This window comes from Pagrus pagrus (assembly GCF_965226575.1).
Source record: "Pagrus pagrus genome assembly, chromosome: 5".
In the NCBI taxonomy this organism is placed as follows: Eukaryota; Metazoa; Chordata; class Actinopteri; order Spariformes; family Sparidae; genus Pagrus; species Pagrus pagrus.
In genome coordinates, this window is record NC_140189.1 from 1,871,286 (window position 1) to 1,890,478 (window position 19,193).

General features: G+C 43.5%; 2 protein-coding genes across 9 annotated transcripts in view; both read left to right on the plus strand.

The window, feature by feature from the left end:
- Positions 1-5,099, plus strand: part of LOC311257295 (alpha-1,3-mannosyl-glycoprotein 4-beta-N-acetylglucosaminyltransferase B) — a 77,667-nt gene extending 72,568 nt beyond the window's left edge. The window contains exons 13-15 of the mRNA XM_084352836.1: positions 1,308-1,383; positions 3,152-3,264; positions 4,820-5,099. Coding sequence (XP_084208962.1) covers positions 1,308-1,383; positions 3,152-3,264; positions 4,820-4,837 — 207 coding nt within the window. The 3' untranslated portion in view covers positions 4,838-5,099. The remainder of the gene's footprint in view (positions 1-1,307; positions 1,384-3,151; positions 3,265-4,819) is intronic.
- Positions 5,100-17,992: 12,893 nt separating this feature from the next.
- The window catches only part of LOC311257010 (uncharacterized protein), a 28,560-nt gene continuing 27,359 nt past the window's right edge, over positions 17,993-19,193 (plus strand). For all 8 annotated transcript variants that reach the window (XR_014622558.1, XR_014622559.1, XR_014622560.1 and 5 more), the window contains exon 1: positions 17,993-18,102. The gene's annotated coding sequence lies outside the window, so the exon portion shown is untranslated. The remainder of the gene's footprint in view (positions 18,103-19,193) is intronic.

Here is a 19,193-nt window from a genome sequence, read left to right on the forward strand (position 1 = left end):
GCAAAGGCTCGCCATTTCTCCACCTTTCTTTGTTCACACTGAAACAAGCAGCTCCAGTGTAAAGCTGCACCAGTGTGTCAATTCATACAGCACGCTGATGCTACAGATCCAAAAGAGGCGTGACGTTACACATCATGATGCTGAGATCTGTGTGGTTATTTTCAATGTGTTTCCTCCGGTGTCCACCTGTAAATCTAAACATGTATGTAAACATGAGTGTTTATAATCATATGGATGCAGTTGTAATGTGTTGTGATTGAGATCTTGACCCACCATACATCGTGGAAAGTGTCAAAGTTACATTTTTCGCTCTAAATTATATAATTACATAATCGACATCAGTAAACAATAGACGGACCCTGTCTGACTCTCTCACTCGCGGGGAGGGATGCTGTTTTCTGGGGGAAAGTTCATTGAAGTCTCGGTCGGGAGGGCTGACAATCGCAGTGATTTTTTTCGATAAAAGTTGCCAGAGACAGTAACTACAACAACACAATAGTGGAAGCCGACAAAGACATGTGAGGTAAAGTTTTATGCTCTGAATCGGAATCATGCGCTGATTCTCCACATCACAATCTATGTGAAAGTTTCAGTCTGAAATGAGGACCACATGAAGAATTATCATCAGATTCCAAAGTTCCATTCAGCTTTTTGGAGCTTTTTTATCCTCTTTCAGCTCATTGTTTCGGTTTTATGGCCCACAAATGTACAGTTTTATACCCTCACCGCTCTCATCATCCTTGTTTCAGGCCAGCTCTGAGCCACGTTGTTATGGATAGGATGCACCGACCTCTTCAGCCTTTCCCCGGTCTATAGCAGACAGGCTGAATGAAGAGCAGCTCCGGAGGATGAGTGACCCCAACAGGAGCAACAGAAGACCAGGGGAGAGGCCGAAGAGGTCGGTGCATCTGATCCATAAAAATGTGGCTCAGAAGGAGTGTAAGAAAAAAAAGTACTGCGAGGGAATGCAAAACATATTATGAGGGAATGCATAAGTATTGCGAGGTAAGGCAAAAGTATTGAGAGTGAATGTGAAAGCATTGCGAGGTAACGCAAAAGTATTTCTTTAAAAAAATTCTTGCCATGACCCTTCAGGGGCTCTTTAGATATTGGACATACATTTATTAGGTGGAAAAAAAATACTACCTCAAATTAATACTTTGGCCTCTTCTCTACTATTTGGACATGTTCTCTCTAAATATCAGTTTGTGTTCAGAAAACATTATTGGTGCTTTCTGCAGAAAAACCCTCATACTGAGGTTGTAAGGCACAGCCTGCCTGATATCTGTTGTGTTTTCTTCCTTCAGATGTCAGCACAAGCCAAATTACTGACTGGTTCGTCTTCTGCCTACAAACAATCTGATAAGGGCTTCATCATTGTTGGTAAATATCACATAAATTCATAACTTTAATAATATAAAAGGATAACTACCGTTTTTTACAACCTGGACCTTATTTCTAGCAAAATATATGATCATTTACTCACCCAGATAACTTTGGTGTCATTTGGCGTCGTTCGGACGAAATAAGGTCCAGTGTAGCGCCGTGTATATCCATATAATGCGAGTGATCTGGGCACCGAAGTGCAGCCTCTATGAGCATTATCTGCCACGAAACTAGTTCATTTCACCAATATTTTGTTACGATATGCTAGTGCTATTCCCCTCTGAGTCCGGGCTCGTCTGTTATCAACATCCGGGGTCTGTAGGTTGACCTACTACCTCTGACCTGGAAGATGTCGTCTCTGAGCTGCGCGCGCACCCGCGACAGCCCGGCTTGTTTACCTGTAGCTGCTACTGCTAGTTTGACCCCGGATGTTGATAACAGACAAGCCCGGACTCAGAGGGGAATAGCGCTAGCATATCGTAACAAAATATTAGTGAAATTAACTAGTTTCGTGGCAGATAATGCGTTATATAGAGGCTGTGTTTCAGTGCCCCGTCACTCGCATTATATGGATATACCGGCGCTACACTGGATCTAATTTCATCCGAACGACTCCAAATGACACCAAAGTTATCTGGGTGAGTAAATGATCATATATTTTGCTAGAAATAAGGTCCAGGTTGTAAAAAACGGTAGTTATCCTTTAATAACAATAAGCCATTCCTGTGTGCCACAATTGCATGCTTGTCACCAAACATAAAGCACTGAAGCTCTAGTTCAGGAGAAACGGTGACATTTTAAATATTGATTCATCTAATTAGTGAAATGAGGAAGCACTATGGAGCACTGATAATATTCTTGTGTGTGTGGAAATGTGGGTGAGGCTTGAAACACATTCCACAAAGGTTGAAAGGAAATCACATTACACAACCTCAAAGTCTGACAAAGGTATGACAAAGCTGGTTGTCAAAGGAAACCAAATCTGCAGTGACAGTATGAATGATGAAATGAAACCTGCTCAACAACATGAGTAACACGTTATTGGAGTTCCATTGACAAGTTTAAAAAGGTGGTGCCATTATTTGTAGAACAGATATTTTGTGCTAATATTCAATACACTTCATAGTCCTTCTATAGCTCCACAGCACACATGAATGTCACCAATAACATGTTGACGCCACCCTTGATGGCTTTTAAGAATAGTAATAGCAGCTACTTTGCTCAGATGAGGGCTTGAAAATTGTTTCTCTTTTCTTTTCTACTTTATCGATGGTGATATGTCGTGGTTTCTTTCTTGTGACAAATGTACATATTGTAAGTCGCTTTAGACAAAAGCGTCTGCTAAATGCCCTAAATGTAAATGTAAATGTAAATGTAATAATTTAATTTAAAGTCATTAAGCCATAAGTGACCAATTAATTGTGAGTAAGAATAGTTTTTTTTAAATAAGATTTGAAATAACAGTTGATACCTGATAATAATAAATTGATAGCATTAGCATAACAAACATCCTACACAATCAGACCTTGGCGATTGTCTGATCCACTGATCTTTTAGTAACAGAATAGAAATTGCTAAAAAACTGAAAATTATCTTTTTGTGATATGCCAGAGGGGACTATTTCAATGTCAATTAATGTGGTGGTGACAGATTGGAATATTAAGGACAAAATTGTGCATTTGTGAAAAACTTGAACAGCATTATAATAGTATTAGATCATTGTCTGCACACAAAAAAACTCTTACTGTGTATGTGTGTGTTTCAGGTGCATTTGAGAATGGTCTAGCTGAGGATAAGATTGAAGAAGCATTGCAGCCGATCTCAGCAGTGCGCCTGGTGGTTCAGTCTGATGCTGATGTCTGGGCTCTACTGAGTGAGGTCTGACCTGAGAGCTTGTGTGTGTTCATGTGTGTATTTTCCTGCGTGTGAGCGTGGGTGTACTTAAACACACTGCTCAATCAAACAGCAGCACTGTGAAAAATCTAAATCCTAATACAGAAGCTTCTAAACATAAATAAAACATTAACTTGAAATTTGATCAAATGAAGAAGTGCATAGTCATTTTTACCTTGAAGCTTCTACACAGGCTGATAAAGCCTCTTCTCAAGCCATGTGCAGACTAGGCTTGATTGACACCCCTCACTCTGTTGCTGTTGTTCAGACGACTTCCACTTTCATTATTACCATTGGCTACACTTCATGTGGCAGTGAGCTGCATGGTGCAAAGAGGCAAGCCCTTGGACACCTGCTTTACATGGAGTGCAGGTGGTGCATGAGGACAGATGACACCGCATCTATATCAGATGATAATATGATCAGCTACTTGTTAAGTATGAGTTTCAAAGAGGTACAGGAATAAAGAGGGCAGCATGTGAAACTGCTTCAAAACTTCCACATTTTTGGAAATATGCTTATCTGATTTCTTCTGATGCGTGTTACGTAGAGAAAAAGGATGCTGATGTGGATTTTTTTTCAGCTGATACGAGTAACCTATAATTACCTGCTGCTCGTAGTATTAATATCCATAGGATAATATCACATTTTTTTATTTTAAAAGAAGTACCTAGCCTGTAGTTTCTGCATACCTGAGTGTAAGAAAGCTAAAGAAAGATGTTGTGAGCAGAGATGGATGATTTAATATTCCACAGCTCTAACACAGTTCCATACAGTTGCAAAATGCAATTGTGGCAATTGGCTCTACCCAGGTGCAGCAGTTTGACATGATTAGCGCAATCATGTGCCACTTCTTCTTTCCTACTGTACCAAGTTAGTAGATGCAGTGCTTGTAAACTCAGTGATGGTAATTTTAAGTTCACATTAACTAGTTAATCTTAATTATTTTATAATTTCACCAATACCGATAAATGGCTGATTACAAACAAATTTCCAATATCGGGCCAGTAATTTATCAGTCTTATATACATCGAGCATCCCTAGTAGAGAGCTGGATTCAGGATACTGATAGATTACGATAAAGACTGACTTACGATAAAGAGGCAGGAACAAACAGCTAGCCTGTTTCTGTTAAAATAAAAAGTTCAAAAATACACTGATAGCACCTCTACAGCTCATTAATTAACTTTATGTTGCACTGTATCCTCTTAAATTTGTTTTAACGTAAAAATAACAATTTGTTGTCACTGTTTCAATGATGATGATTTGTACTTTATTCCTCACTGTTTGAAGGATTAAACTATGTTAAATTTGTAATTTGTTTTAAAAGAAGCTGGTGTGCGATCATCTTTGTGATGAAAAAGAAGCCTTAGTAAAGCTACAGCTCAGTGTGGTTGATACATGAACTATAAGGCATAAACTGACTGGTCAGTTTTCACCTCCACTGTCACCTACAAATACATCCGCACTGTGTGTGTGTGTGTGTGGTCTTACAGCCGCTAAGGTTTGCTTAACACTCACTCTTGTTCTTTTTTGTCAGATACTCATTAAAGTTTGAGGAACACAGCGGACACCACATACACCTGCCATCAAGCCTTAAAATGCTTCACCTGAACAATCTGCTCCCCCTGCTGGACAAAGACTTTGATGAGAGGGACTGTTTTTTTTTGTTTGTTTTTTGGTTTTTTTTAAGGGGGCCTACACAGACTGTGGCTGCCATCTACTTTCATTTCCAGTTATTGAGTTATGACGTTTGGAAGAGATTTTACCTCTTGAATTGACCACATTGCTAGCTCAGCACATCCGTTTATAGACACTCATCAAAGAGATCATTGTTAAAACTGTAGAGCTTCTTCATGAGTAATTTATTACATTGTATTTTGTTGTAAAAACTAAAGAAAAAAATATCCAGTACTACCTTGTCTTTTGAGTATTATTGTCAGGGTTTTTTTTAACCTTCATTTGCATGAACTACAAAACTGCAAAACAGGTTCTCCAAATTACAAATTATAGTCATGTAATGTGTTCAGATTGGTTCCCTGTCGAGAAGATGTAAAGACAAAGTCAAAACATTTTCAACAGCAACCAGCCAGACTTTACTCCCAAAGCTAAAGAAACCCACAAAAAGATATTTAAAGGAGTGAATCAATCCCATGCATTGTTACGACAACAATTTGGAATTGAGACCAATAAATGTTTATTTTGTGATGATGTTAAAACTACTTATGTATTCTACCAATGTATCTAATCTGAAGCTTTATGGCTGAATATAAACACAGCACAAAAAGTAAGGAAATTTGTGTTTGGTAGATTATTTCTTTGTTGTAACCATGCTTCTTGGCAATATATCTTATACCGTTGGAAACCCTGTTTATTTCCCTTTTAAATGGTGCCACATTTGTAAGGAACATGCATTTGTGGGATGAGCAGCAGAGCTGAGTATGTGGGTTGCGCCCATGAAAAATTTGCCAAATCTTCTCTGCCAAACATCTAATTCTGCTATTGACTCTTGTTTGGTGTTGTTTGGTGGATTGGATGATTGAAGTCTGGAGAAACAAGACATATTGGCAATTTAACAATTTATTAATTTAACAAACAGGAGCCTCAGTAGCATGTGGAAGAATCATACACAGCCTGGTCACACACTGCTGTGGGATGGCATCCCATTCTTCAACCAGCATCTGTTGCAAGTCAGCCAACGTGGTTGTGTTGGTCACTCTGGCACGAAAAGCATGCCCAAGCTGATCCCACAAGTGTTCAATGGGGTTGAGGTCAGGACTGCTGGCAGGCCATTCCATCCTCTCCACTCCCAATTCTGGGGGTAGTCTCTGAGAAACCCCGCTCTGTGTGTGACCAGGCTGGTGACCAGCATGAGGAGGAGGTGCCAGGCTGTTGTGGCTGTATATGGTTCTTCCACACGCTACTGAGGCTACTTTTTGTGCTATGTTTACATGATTGTATCAACCCATGGATTTTTCAAGTTGAACTCTTCTCTCAGAAAGACATTGTTTATGGACTTGTTATTGACAGTACCAAAGTTGACTTCCTCGTCAACAACATCCTCATTCTTGAAAAATTTTACATACATAAATCCAAATATATGAAAGTGAAACCTGGCTTTAATAAACACTGCTTCAAAAGATCAGCAGTCACAGGCAAGGAGTACCTCGCCCGGTATGGGGGCACTGGGGCCCTCCCCTGGAGCCAGACCTGGGGGTGGAGCTCGCCGGTGAGCATCTGGTGGCTGGTTTTGTTATTGGACTTCTGTGCTAGTCATGGATTGGCCATAATGAACACCATGTGCGAGCATAGGGTGGCTCATAAGTGTACCTGGTACCAGGCCACCTTAGGCCAAAGGTCGATGATAGACTTTGTGGTCGTATCATCGGACCTGCGGCCGTATGTCTTCGACACTCGGGTGAAGAGAGGAGCGGAGTTGTCAACTGATCACCACCTGGTGGTAAGTTGGATCAGGTGGCGGGGAAGGCTGCCGGACAGACCTGGGAAACCCAAACGAGTAGTGACGGTGAACTGGGAATGTCTGGCGGAGGCCCCGGTCCGTCGGGTCTTCAACTCCAACATCCAGAAGAACTTTTCGCTCATCCCGGGGGAGACTGGGGACATGGAATCCGAATGGACCATGTTCAGAGCCTCCATTGTAGAGGCGGCCGCTAAGAGCTGTGGTCAGACGGTCATCGGTGCTAGTCGGGGTGGCAACCAAAGGACCCGCTGGTGGACACTAGGGGTGAAGGAAGCCGTCAAGCAGAAGAAGGAGGCCTTTCGGGCTTAGCTGGCCCAGGGGTCTCTTGAAACAGCAGACTGTTACTGGGAGGCCAGGAGGGCTGCAGCTTCAGTGGTCACCGAAGCAAAAACCTGGGTGTGGGAGGAGTTTGGTGAGGCTATGGAGAAGGACTTTCGGTCGGCCACAAGGAAGTTCTGGCAAACCATCCGGCGACTCAGAAAAGGGAAGCGGGCCTCAGCCCAGGCTGTTTTCAGTCGGGGAGGGGACCTGCTGAACTGGACTGGGGATATCATCAGGCGGTGGAAGGAGCACTTTGAGGACCTCCTGAACCTGGCTAACACGTCCTCTGAAACTGAGGCAGAGCCTGAAGACTCGGGGGAAGACTCGTCCATATCCCTGGCAGAGGTCACTTAGGTAGTCACGAAGCTCCCCAGTGGCAAGGCGCCAGGGGTGGATGAGATTCGCCCTGAGATACTGAAGGCTCTGGACATTGTTGGCCTGTCATGGCTGACACGTCTTTTCAGTGTCGCATGGAGGTCAGGGACATAACTCTGTAGTGGCAGACCGGGGTGGTGGTCCCCATTTTCAAAAAGGGGGACCGGAGGGTGTGTTCCAATTATCAGGGTATCACACTGCTCAGCCTCCCTGGGAAAGTTTATTCCAGGGTGCTAGAAAGGAGGGTCCGTCCGATCATCGAACCTCTGATTCAGGAGGAAAAATGCGGATTCCGCCCTGGCCGCGGAACAGTGGATCAGCTCTTTACCCTTGCAGGCTTGCTGGGGGGGTCATGGGAGTTTGCCCATCCAGTCTTCATGTGTTTTGTAGACTCGGAGATGGCCTACGACCGGGTCCCCCGGGGAGTACTGTGGGGGGTACTGAGGGAGTATAGGGTACCGGGGCCGTTGGTATGAGCTATCCAGTCCTTGTACGACCAAAGTGAGAGTTGTGTCCTTATATTCGGCACAAAGTCAAATTCGTTTTCAGTGGGTTTTGGACTTCGCCAGGGCTGCCCCTTGTCTCTGATCCTGTTTGTGATATTCATGGACAGGATCTCAAGGCGCAGCCGTGGTGAGGAGAGTGTCTGGTATGGGAACCTCAGAACCGCGTCTTTGCTTTTTGCGGATGACATGGTTCTGTTGGCTTCCTCAGCCCGTGACCTCCAGCAGGCATTGGGGCGGTTCGCAGCTGAGTGTGAAGCAGTCGGGATGAGGGTCAGCACCTCTAAGTCTGAGGCCATGGTTCTCTGCCAGAAAACGGTGGATTGCCCCCTCCGGTTGGGGAGTGAGCTCCTGACCCAAGCGAAGGAGTTTAAGCAGAGTGCGAATTATACAATGACAATTGGGGGGGGTCAACATTTTCTCCAGGGTGTAAAGGGAACCCAGTGCAGCGCAGGTGCATGCTTCAGTTAACGGAAGTCTTACAATCCTTACAGTATCTTGCTTGTTCAACTAAATGTCTGCAGTCTGTAGATGATGATAAACCAAATTTTACACCATTTTACAGTTCATGGGGCACATAATGTACCACACAAACAACTCTTGCAGTCAGCAGTCACCAACAAAGTATTGTAGATCCAAACTGCCAGCAAGTCAGACACACACACACACACACACACACACACACACACATACAATGCTGAACCAGAACCAAACACACTATTAACATGCCAAAGAGGAAGGCAAATGTGTTACCATACATGCTAGTCTGTCCTCCTGTCCTCTTTCTGCTTGCTTACTGTCCTCCTTCTGCCTGCTCACTCACAATATCTCCCTCTGTCTCCTTAATACAACAGCACATACATGTAAAATTCACCATTATTCATGCTATAATGCTCAGTATTAAGCCTACATAACAACCACAGAAATTACAGGCTGCATTATTAAGTCCTAAGTTTCAACTTACTCTTTTTTTGGTACCAAAATAGTGCCTGATATCTCCTCTTTTCCTCTTGCTCATGTTGGCTCTGTAAATGAAATCTAATCTGAGTTCAATAAAGTAGTCATACATTTGAACTAATACAACTACTACAATTAATCAGCTTTCAGTACACATGGATTTTAATTGTTCAACAACCCAAATAGATTAAACTCCTGCATACCTGAGTCAAAACTACTGCAAGGGGTTGCCTATTTTAAAAGCTAATATCAAAAAGGCAAAAGCCTATCTAAAACACCACTCAAAAGACTATTAAAATTAAACCAAATTAAATAATAGTTTAATATAATATGATGTGCTACGCTAATACACATATAAATACACAAATAACACTACAAACACGCAAACATCCGTACTATATTTCTCCTGTCAATTCAAATTAATGTTGTTTCCAAAAGGAGGCAACTGTCAAACCTGGAAACTCAGCACGCTTTAGGCATTGTTTACAACTTGACCGCAGTGCACACCTGCAGGTTACTACAGCTCCGCTAACCAGAGGGACATGCACAGGGCACAAAGCTAAAAGCATTTAATAACATGTAAGCTAACATTCATATAATGACATTTTACATTTAAATGGAAAGCCATAGACGCATGTTAGCATTTGTCTGTAGACACATGGCACAATATAATTCCGAAACTCTGAAAGTGAGCATGTTAAGTGTAATAAACTAGTTAGACAGCTACTTACATTCATCTACAGCACTCACTGAAACAGGGCAAAGTTGTTGTTTTTTTCGTGCACGCGCCGACTTGGATGTGAGCCAGTGACAGGCAGACAGACAATGAAATGGTATAGTCCGCTTTAGGGGTGTCTGACATTTTACTACAAGCATCTTCCTGGCATGAATACGGAATATACTGTGTAATTGTAATATTTATGATTATGGATAAGAAAGATAAATGTTTCAACCCCCCACCCAATCTGTTATTTGTACCTCTTTTCGGGGGGATGAAGTCGTAATTGGAGGGGTCAAACCCCCCCGTAATTCGCACTATGAGTTTAACTATATCGGGGTCTTGTTCACGAGTGATGGGAGAATGGAGCATGAGGTGGACAGATGGCTTGGTGCAGCGTCTGCAGTATTGTGGCCGTTGTACCGGGCTGTCGTGGTAAAGAGGGAGCTTTACCGGTCCATCTATGTTCCAACCCTCACCTATGGCCACGAGCTGTGGGTAGTGACCGAAAGAACAAGATCGCGGATACAAGCGACTGAAATGAGTTTCCTCCGTAGGGTGGCTGGGCTCAGCCTTAGGGATAGGGTGAGGAGCTCAGACATCTGGAGGGAGCTCGGAGTAGAGCCGCTGCTCCTTCGCGTCGAGAGGAGCCAGTTGAGGTGGTTCGGGCATCTGATCAGGATGCCTCCTGGGCCTCTCCCTATGGAGGTTTTCTGGGTACGTCCAACTAGGAGGAGACCCTGGGGCAGACCCAGAACCCGCTGGAGAGATTATATATCTCATCTGGCCTGGGAACGCCTTGGGATCCTCCCGGAGGAGCTGTTAAGTGTCGCTGTGGAGAAGGAGGTCTGGAGCTCCCTACTAAGCCTGCTGCCACCGCGACCCGACCCCGGACAAAGCGAAAGATAATGGATGGATAGATGGATGGATGGATGGATGCTTCAAAAACTTAATCGTCACAGTATAACACCAAGTCAGTTAAACTTCTTCTGTTCATTTAGGAAGCATAAGTGATTCAACCCCAAAAAGGGAATGGTTTTGCATGTGGTGGCCACAGACAATTGCTCTCTCCTTATCCTTCCCGACTGATTCTTCTCTAGTTTTGTGCTCTGCTAGTGTCCTTATCACTACTGGTTGCAAGAGGCGATACCTTCAGCCAAATCAGGTTGCACAGGTAGTCCAGCTCCTCCAGGATGACACATCCATATGTGTGGTCGCAAGAAGGTTTGCTGTGTCACCCAGCACAGTCTCAAGAGCATGGAGGAGATACCAGGAGACTGGCCGTTACATGTGGAGAGCTGGACAGGGCTGTTTAAGGGCATCAACCCAGAAGCAGGACCGGTATCAGCTCCTTTGTGTGGGGAGGAACACTAAGAGCACTGCCAGAGCTCTACAGCAGGTAATTACATCCAGCATGTTACTGGTGTGCGTGTTTCTCACCAAACTGTCAGAAACAGACTCCATGAGGGTGACATAAGGGCCCAACGTCCTCCAGTGGGACCTGTACTCACATCCCAGCACCATGCAGCTCGATTGGCATTTCGGAAGAGAAGACAAGAATTGGCAGGTCTGCCATTGGAGCCCCATTCTCTTCACAGATGAGAGCAGGTTCACACTGAGCACATGTGACAGGCGTCACATGAAAGCAGCACATGAAAGCAGCAGCAGCAGCAGCTCAATCAGCAGCTCGACCAGCAGCTCAATCTGTCTGAATCTTTGCAATCCTGAATATTTTCTTCCATCAAAGTTGAATTATTTGAGGATAAGTGTGGCCTACTCCTATATGTGTGGAATTTTGTGGTGAAAGTGAACTTTTTGGGAAAGATCCAGGAACAGCCAACACAAGGGCTAGCTGCAACAACCACAAGGCCCAGCTGCAGCTACCACCAGGGCCTGACAGCAGCCATCACCAGGCCAAACTGCAGCTACCACCAGGCCTGACAGCAGCCATCACCAGGCCGAACTGCAGCTACCACCAGGCCTGACAGCAGCCATCACCAGGCCCAACTGCAGTTACCACCAGGCCTGACAGCAGCCATTACCCAGCTTGACAGCAGCTACCACCAGGCTTGACAGCAGCTACCACCAGGCCTGACAGCAGCCATCACCAGGCCCAACTGCAGCTACCAACAGGACTGACAGCAGCCATCACCAGGCCCAGCTGCAGCTACCACCAGGCCTGACAGCAGCCATCACCCGGCGTGACAGCAGCCATCACCAGACCCAAATGCAGCTACCACCAGGCCTGACAGCAGCCATCACCAGGCCCAACTGCAGCTACCAACAGGACTGACAGCAGCCATCACCAGACCCAACTGCAGCTACCACCAGGCTTGACAGCCGCTACCAACAGGCCAAATCTATCTGAATATGGGTCCAAAGAAAAACCACATGGATCCAAAAGAGGAGAAATCAGATGAAGACCTTGTCTCACTTGCTCAGGTAAAGGAGCTGCTTCAGCAGCAGAAAGACATGTTTCTTGCACTTTTACAACAGCAACAGGACAATTTTAAGGGTTTTGCAAAAATCATTATTGATTCCACCGACTCTAGGCTGGATACAATCACTAGGGATGTCCAGGAGATTAAAGCTAGTATTCAATTTACACAGAGGTTGATGACATAAAAACTAACGATGCATCACAGTCTGCAAGGTGTGACTCCATGCAAATAGACATTATGAAGATCTGCGACAGCATGTTAGTTGTCACAGATAAAATGGAGCACCTAGAAAGACAATGAAAAAGGAACAGTCTGGTTTTTGATGGTATCAATGAGGAACCTGGGGAAACTTGGGACAACACAGAGCAAAAGGTGAGGGATATCCTTGTAGAAAAACTCAAGCTTCACAGGGACGTTGAAATTGAGCGTGCTTATCGCACTGGCAAACTGTTAACAAGGGGCAGAAGACCTAGACCCATTGTGGTTGAGTTCTCTAAGTTTAAGGACAGATCAAAGGTTCAGGAGAGAGCCAAAAACCTGAAGGGGTCCAAGATCTACATTAATGAGAACTACACTGATGCTGTGTGCATGAAAAGGAAAGAACTACTCCCTAAGTTGAGGGAGGCTCGGGCGAGAGGTGAAATTGCCTTTCTGAGGCACGACCAACTGGTAATTCACCCCCGTAGTAGTACCCCAAAGCCATCCAGAGACAATTGAAGATCCTAAAGGCATGAATTTCTCTCTGATGCCATGCCTTCTTTTAAATCAACAATGCTAAAACTACCAAAGAAGGGAGTGTTGTTTGCTCATCCTTCTGGTGCAGGACCATGCATGACTTCATGTGGCCAAGGTATGTAGGCAGTTCCTGGATGACGAAGGCATTGATGCCATTGACTGGCCCTCTCGTTCCCCTGACCTAAATCCAATTGAGCACCCGTGCAACGTTATGTAGCCGACGCTGCCAAGTACCACCACAGACTGTCCAGGAGCTCACTGATGCCTTGATCCAGGTCTGGGGAGGAGATCCCCGGGACACCATCCACCGACTCCTCAGGAGCATGCCCTGAAGTTGTTGGGAGTGCATACAGGCATACGGGGGCCATACATACTACTGAGTCACATTATGAGTTGCTAAAATTCATAAATAAAATTTGATGATTTTGGTTTCCACTGACCATTGTTACATCATTTCTCAACAAATTATACAATGTACAGCAGTAACGATTTTCAACTCGAATAATTTCATCATGAGTCTCTTTCTTATGTAAAAACCCTTAAAGTTTTGAAAAAAATAATGCAATTAAACTTGTTGGCATTATAGAGGAATATGACACAGAGCTTGGAAACACATGGAGAAGCCTTGAAGCACTGTCAGGATCGTGTTCTTTGACTTCTCCAGTGCTTTCAACACTGTCCAGCCATTCCGGCTAGCTGAGGGACAACTAAACAATAAACTGGAATGGTCAGACAACACTGGTGCCCTCTACAGGAAAGGACAGAGCAGGTCTCTCTCTCTGAAGAGGCTCAGGTTCCTCAATGTGTGCACTAGGCTGCTACAGATGTTCTGCCAGTGTGGCCACTGTCATCTTCATTGCTGTGGTGCACTAGGGAGGTGGCATCGGTAGCTGTGGCACAAACAAACTAAATAAGCTGGTCAGGAAGGCCATTTCTGGGGTGGGGATGGAGCCGGACAGTGTGGAGGTAGTGACTGAGAAGAGGATGAGAGGAAAGCTGAAAGCTATCAGACTGCCCAACACTACAGCACCCAGTCCATCCTCATACACTTAGACTCATATCATACACCAGTTACAGTATAGTATCTTATAATATCTTATCTAGGCTGGTGATATTCTATATTGTACGTATTGTAAACAAATCCTATGAAAAGACCAAAACCAACAATAAATGTATTCTATTAATGACTGTCTGTGTATCAAAAGCCTGATATGTCTTTATTATCTATGTCATAGACAGACAAATATACATTGTAGTTTATTTTGACTGAAACTACATGGTTGTGAGCAATTACTAAAGATTTACTTCTTCAGTTGGAACCAATGAGCTCGGAGCTGAGAGCGACAGACAGGGTAGTGGACTTTCTACAGTTGTCAGACACTTAAATTCAATCCTTTTTGAGACCTTTTCAAGCAAATTTAGCCAAGTTTAAGACTGAATTTTGGACGAATCATTATTATTCATACAATGCAGGGGTTTTCAGGTGTGTGTCCTCATTGGCACATCCCAGCCCCCTTTTGGGTGAAAACTAATTTAAGCATAAAATAAAAAAAACATACGTCTTTTTAGTTATTAGGATCTGAAAAACTATGGACAGACAGACAGATAGACAGATAGATAGATAGATAGATAGACAGACAGACAGACAGACAGACAGACAGACAGATAGATAGATAAGCTACAGTGGGCCTGTCTGTCTGTCTATGTCCCCAAGGATGGGGATGGAATTATTAGTCTATGAGTGCCTACCAGCAGGATGCTAGCTTGCAAAACCCCTGTTAAGTGTGTTAATGTTAGCGATGTAATTTATTTTCTGTAACATCATGTTGGACAGACTACCAAAACAGCAACTTAATGTGTCACAATGACATTTGTGACATGTCAGAAATACATATACACCTGATGATTCAATGGGATAGTTGCATATGTCAGGATATGACACCTATGGCCACTCTTCAGAGTTACTGATCCACTTTGATGGAGGCAGACTGAAAGGACACCCTATTTCTGTCATTTTTTTTTTTTTAACGATGCAGATTGTTGCTCTGCAACGATATGATACAATTACTTGCCTGACTGGCCATAGTATTTTGGATCCTAATACCTAAAAAAACATATGTTTTTCTCATTTTATGCTGTTAAATTAGTTTTCACCCAAAAGGGGGCAGGGATGTGACACAAGGGCCAAGTACCCAGATGGGTTGCACTGAGCTGTCACTCAAACATGTTGTTTCTGGGCTGTCTCCATCAAAGGTGTCGGTGTGTAGTCTGGTGATAAAGGAATCTGCGGAGGCAGCTGGTGGATTGGATAGAACATTCTTTATTGAAACAGATTTCAAGCCTGCGTCCGAAACCAGTGCGGCCGCACCCAGTGTTCCCAATTTCTGACAAAGTTCTGCCTAAAGCTTTGTCGTCTGCTCTAACCAGAAATCCCCTTTAATCAAGGAAATCTACAAGTGTCCACCTCTGCCTTTCTCTATCTGTGTGGGCCTTTTTAGATCCCTTCTGCCTACAACTATCTACTTTTTCACTTTGGTGGATTGAGGGTCCATCTATCCAATAGTAGTTGAATCTATAAGTTGCCTAACTCTGCTGATGTCACTTCTGGACTTTACGACCTAAAGCAGCTCTGCATCTCTCTCTCTGTCTCTATATGGAAATGTATACGTTAAGCCAGATCCAAACAATTGGGATGAGAGCCGAGCTCAGTTCAATACCTTTTGAGGGCCTCATCTTATAGCTAACATGTAACGCACACACATGCAGCTGCATTCCTCACACCTCACACAGATGAACACCCTATCACAGTTAACTCATAATACAGAATGTGCTGTTGTTCAGATACCTCAAACAACCATTAGCCAATGGGGACACACACCTGAAAACCCCACCCACACGAGAGGTTTGTGCCAGAATTGCAAACAAAAATTCAGGGAGCGCATAGGAGAAAGCTGGCAGCGTAACCACAAAGGTGCAAATGAGAGCAAGTCTGATCATCGTAAAAGATGCAGAGTCAACTATGAACAAAAGAACATGCTATCAAAGAAGTAAAAGAGCACTAATTTTTATGATTTTGCAAATCTGTTTTTTCTTTAGAGATTACTTTTTTGCTTCTGTGAAATTTGTTTTCTCTCAAATTCTTAGTTTTATTTGATATTGAATACGTTTTATTTGATTCTTATTGCCACTTTTGCTGATTGGAGTCTTGTGTTGTTTATTTAGTAAATTGTGCATCTGTGATGAAGTTGCTTTTCTATCTCTCAGGTTACAAAGCTTAATGAATTGATCTTCCGATGGTGTGGTCACTTTAGGTCTACCTGAGCCTGCTTTGGATACAACTGATCCAGTTTCTGTAAAGCATCCATGCACTGAGTTTTGCTATGATTTGATGATGAGAAAGCCCTATTTGCCTAGAATAACAACAAAAGAGCAACAATAATCACTCACTTGCTGATTCTCAAACTTTCAGATTTTTTTCCAGGTTTACAAATGAAAAGATAGGTAAATTAAATTAGATAAATTGTTTGTGGCAATTAAGACATCACACAAGTTCATATTTAAGGCCTAATATTTATAAAATGGAATTCAAGACATTTTAAGACTTACTAATGACCTGCAGACACATTGGGTAGGGAAGTCAGTAAGTATTGAGAGATTTACAGAGACTGTTGTTTTTTCTTTTTTTGTAGAATTGACTTTTTTGTTATAATATCAAATTCATTAATTTATCCATGCAACGACAACATTAGGGATATTGTTTCAAAATTAATGAATAAACTGATTAATAAGAGCATACAAACGTAGAACAAGCTCAGAGCTTAATATTTTTTGAATCTATGATCACTGTCAAAAGGTTGCTAAAATGGATGGGCCAGAGGGACGGAGCAGGGACACACTACTGTGCGCTCTGCTACGACTGGTTGTTACCTTACAGTCCATGTTTACATTAAATGTCAAGCGAATTTTAAGCAAACTTCCTTCCATAAACTGTGGAAATAAACAGAGGCTAGAGGTAAACAAACCAGGATATTGGAGGAAGGTCTTCAGGAATTACTTTATATCGGGCAGTTATAATTGTTCTTGCATGTCAGCTATTATTCGCCATGTTGCATGTTATCCGGATACGATGAAACAATGCACGCAGCAAAGGCAATAAGACAACAAGGACAGCGATGTGTAAAACAGCTGATCAGTCATGTGAGTTGAATGTTTGCTATGTCAGAGTTTATTTGGCAAATCTGTTTCCATCAAACTTTTTGCACATCGACTCTGATTCGCAGAAGACAAAAAAAAACCTTGAGCGAGCGTTTTTTTGCGAATTACAGGAAGTTTCTTCGAATTTTGCCATTTCCATAAAATTTGTAATGCGATATTCTTCAAAATGCGCGTAAAAATGTTTTATGGAAACTAGGCCCGACCGATATGGATTTTTTGGGGCCGATGCCGATACCGATTATTAGGGGGGGAAAAATCCGATAACCGATTAATCTGCTTTTTTTTTTTTTTTAATAAAGTTTAAAAATTTTATCAATTTAAGTAATATATCTACATATTTACTTATTTTTTTTTGAACAAATGGCTGGTTTTGAGCCTTTCAGACACTTCTACAAAGAATTAAAGGCAGAAAAATAATTTCAAATCCTTTTTATTGCTGAGTCAAGCAGCATATTAACATGACAACCATCCAACATTAGGCCTACAACAAGGCACCATTAGCTACTGCTCTTCACGCCGACAGGAAGACCGACTGATTATCTCAGTAATATACCACGGATTTATCATGAATCAAACTCGGACCAGAAAAGCGTTTTCAACTACTAGCTAGGGCTGCCCCCAAATAGTCGACCAAGCACTGGTCGACCAAAAAATCATTAGCAGAACAAAATTTCATTGGTCGATTGGTCGCAGAAAAAAAAGCCAAAAACATTTGGAGCCATGTCTTGTCAAATTTAAGTCAAAATCTATGTGACTGGCGGCTGGTCTGTGTATAAAAGGCTGGAGGGCTTTTAATTTGAAGGGCCAGACACAGGAGGTCGTGACACTCACTCACTGTCAGTGTTTTTTTTTTACACGGCAGGTCCCTTCGACATCGCGGTTAGACAGTTAACAATTAATAGCCAACCATGTCGGGAAAGACATCTAAAATATGGGCTCATTTTGAGAAGAAGAAGGATGACCCCCCCCCCCCCCCCCCCGAGTGCGGCGTAACATGAAGGAGAAAGCTCCATGTTACGCCGCACTCGGGGATCGAAGCAGGACTGGCAGGACTGCTACTGCTAGGCTACTGCTAACGTGAGTTGTTGATAAACCTTTTTAGCAAACTTTGTGTACACAAACGATGTTCTCAATGCTCGTGTTCATGTGTAGAGACCCTGGTGATGCTATGAGCAAAGTTTCATGTTGTGTCGAGTCTTCTTACGGTGCGTTCAGACCAAACGCGATGGACGCGATGAATGCCACAACTTTCCATACAAAGTCAATGTAAATGACGCGATGACACGCGATGGCGCGTCGGGCGACGCGTTTCGTGCGATACGAGCGACGCGATGACGCGTCCATCGCGGCCATCGCTTCATCGCGTCCATCGCTTGAAGTTGAAAAATTTGAACTTTTCAAGCGACATCGCGTGACGCTCTGCCGCGACATCCAATCAGCGTTGATATCTAAACCACGTCACCGACGTAGTGACGTCAGGCGCACATTTCAAAAAATGGAGGAAAAAGTTATTGTGGCCGTCTGTGGGTACGCGGAGCTGTACAACACCGCATCACACTTTTACCGGGACCGAAACAGAAAGGACAATGCCTGGAAAAAGGTCAGCGAGGAGGTACAGCTTCCTGGTAAGTTGTGAATATGTAGGTTGTTTACAGCTATCAGACGTGACCGTGGAGGTTGTTAGCAACGGTTAGCACTAGCATGAATTCACATTGCAACAGACTTGTCAGGCTACGTTACCTACCGGTATGTAGGGTTTGTTGATTTGTTTATCTTGTCTGTGAATTGATTGTAATGTTATGCATTGTTAGTGGAAGTTTGCCGGAGGAAATGGAAGAGCCTCCGGGATACGTACCTCAGGGAGAGGAAGAAGGAGATAGAGAAAAGGAGTGGGTCAGCAGCAGGGCAAGTCAGAAAGTGGAAGTACTCTGCGGTCCTGTCTTTCCTCGACCCCTTCATTACACCCCGGGAAACGAGTGGCAATATGGCTCGGGGGGTCGAGGAAGACGGGGCCGCAGAGGAAAGCATGTTGTTCGAGGGAGAAGACAGAGAAGATGAGGCAGCAGCAGCAGGGCCATCATCAGTCGAGGTTGAGCACAGAGGTTGGTTGACTAGTACATGACACACAACAATGTATATTCCCCCAATACACCCTGGAGGATTATAAA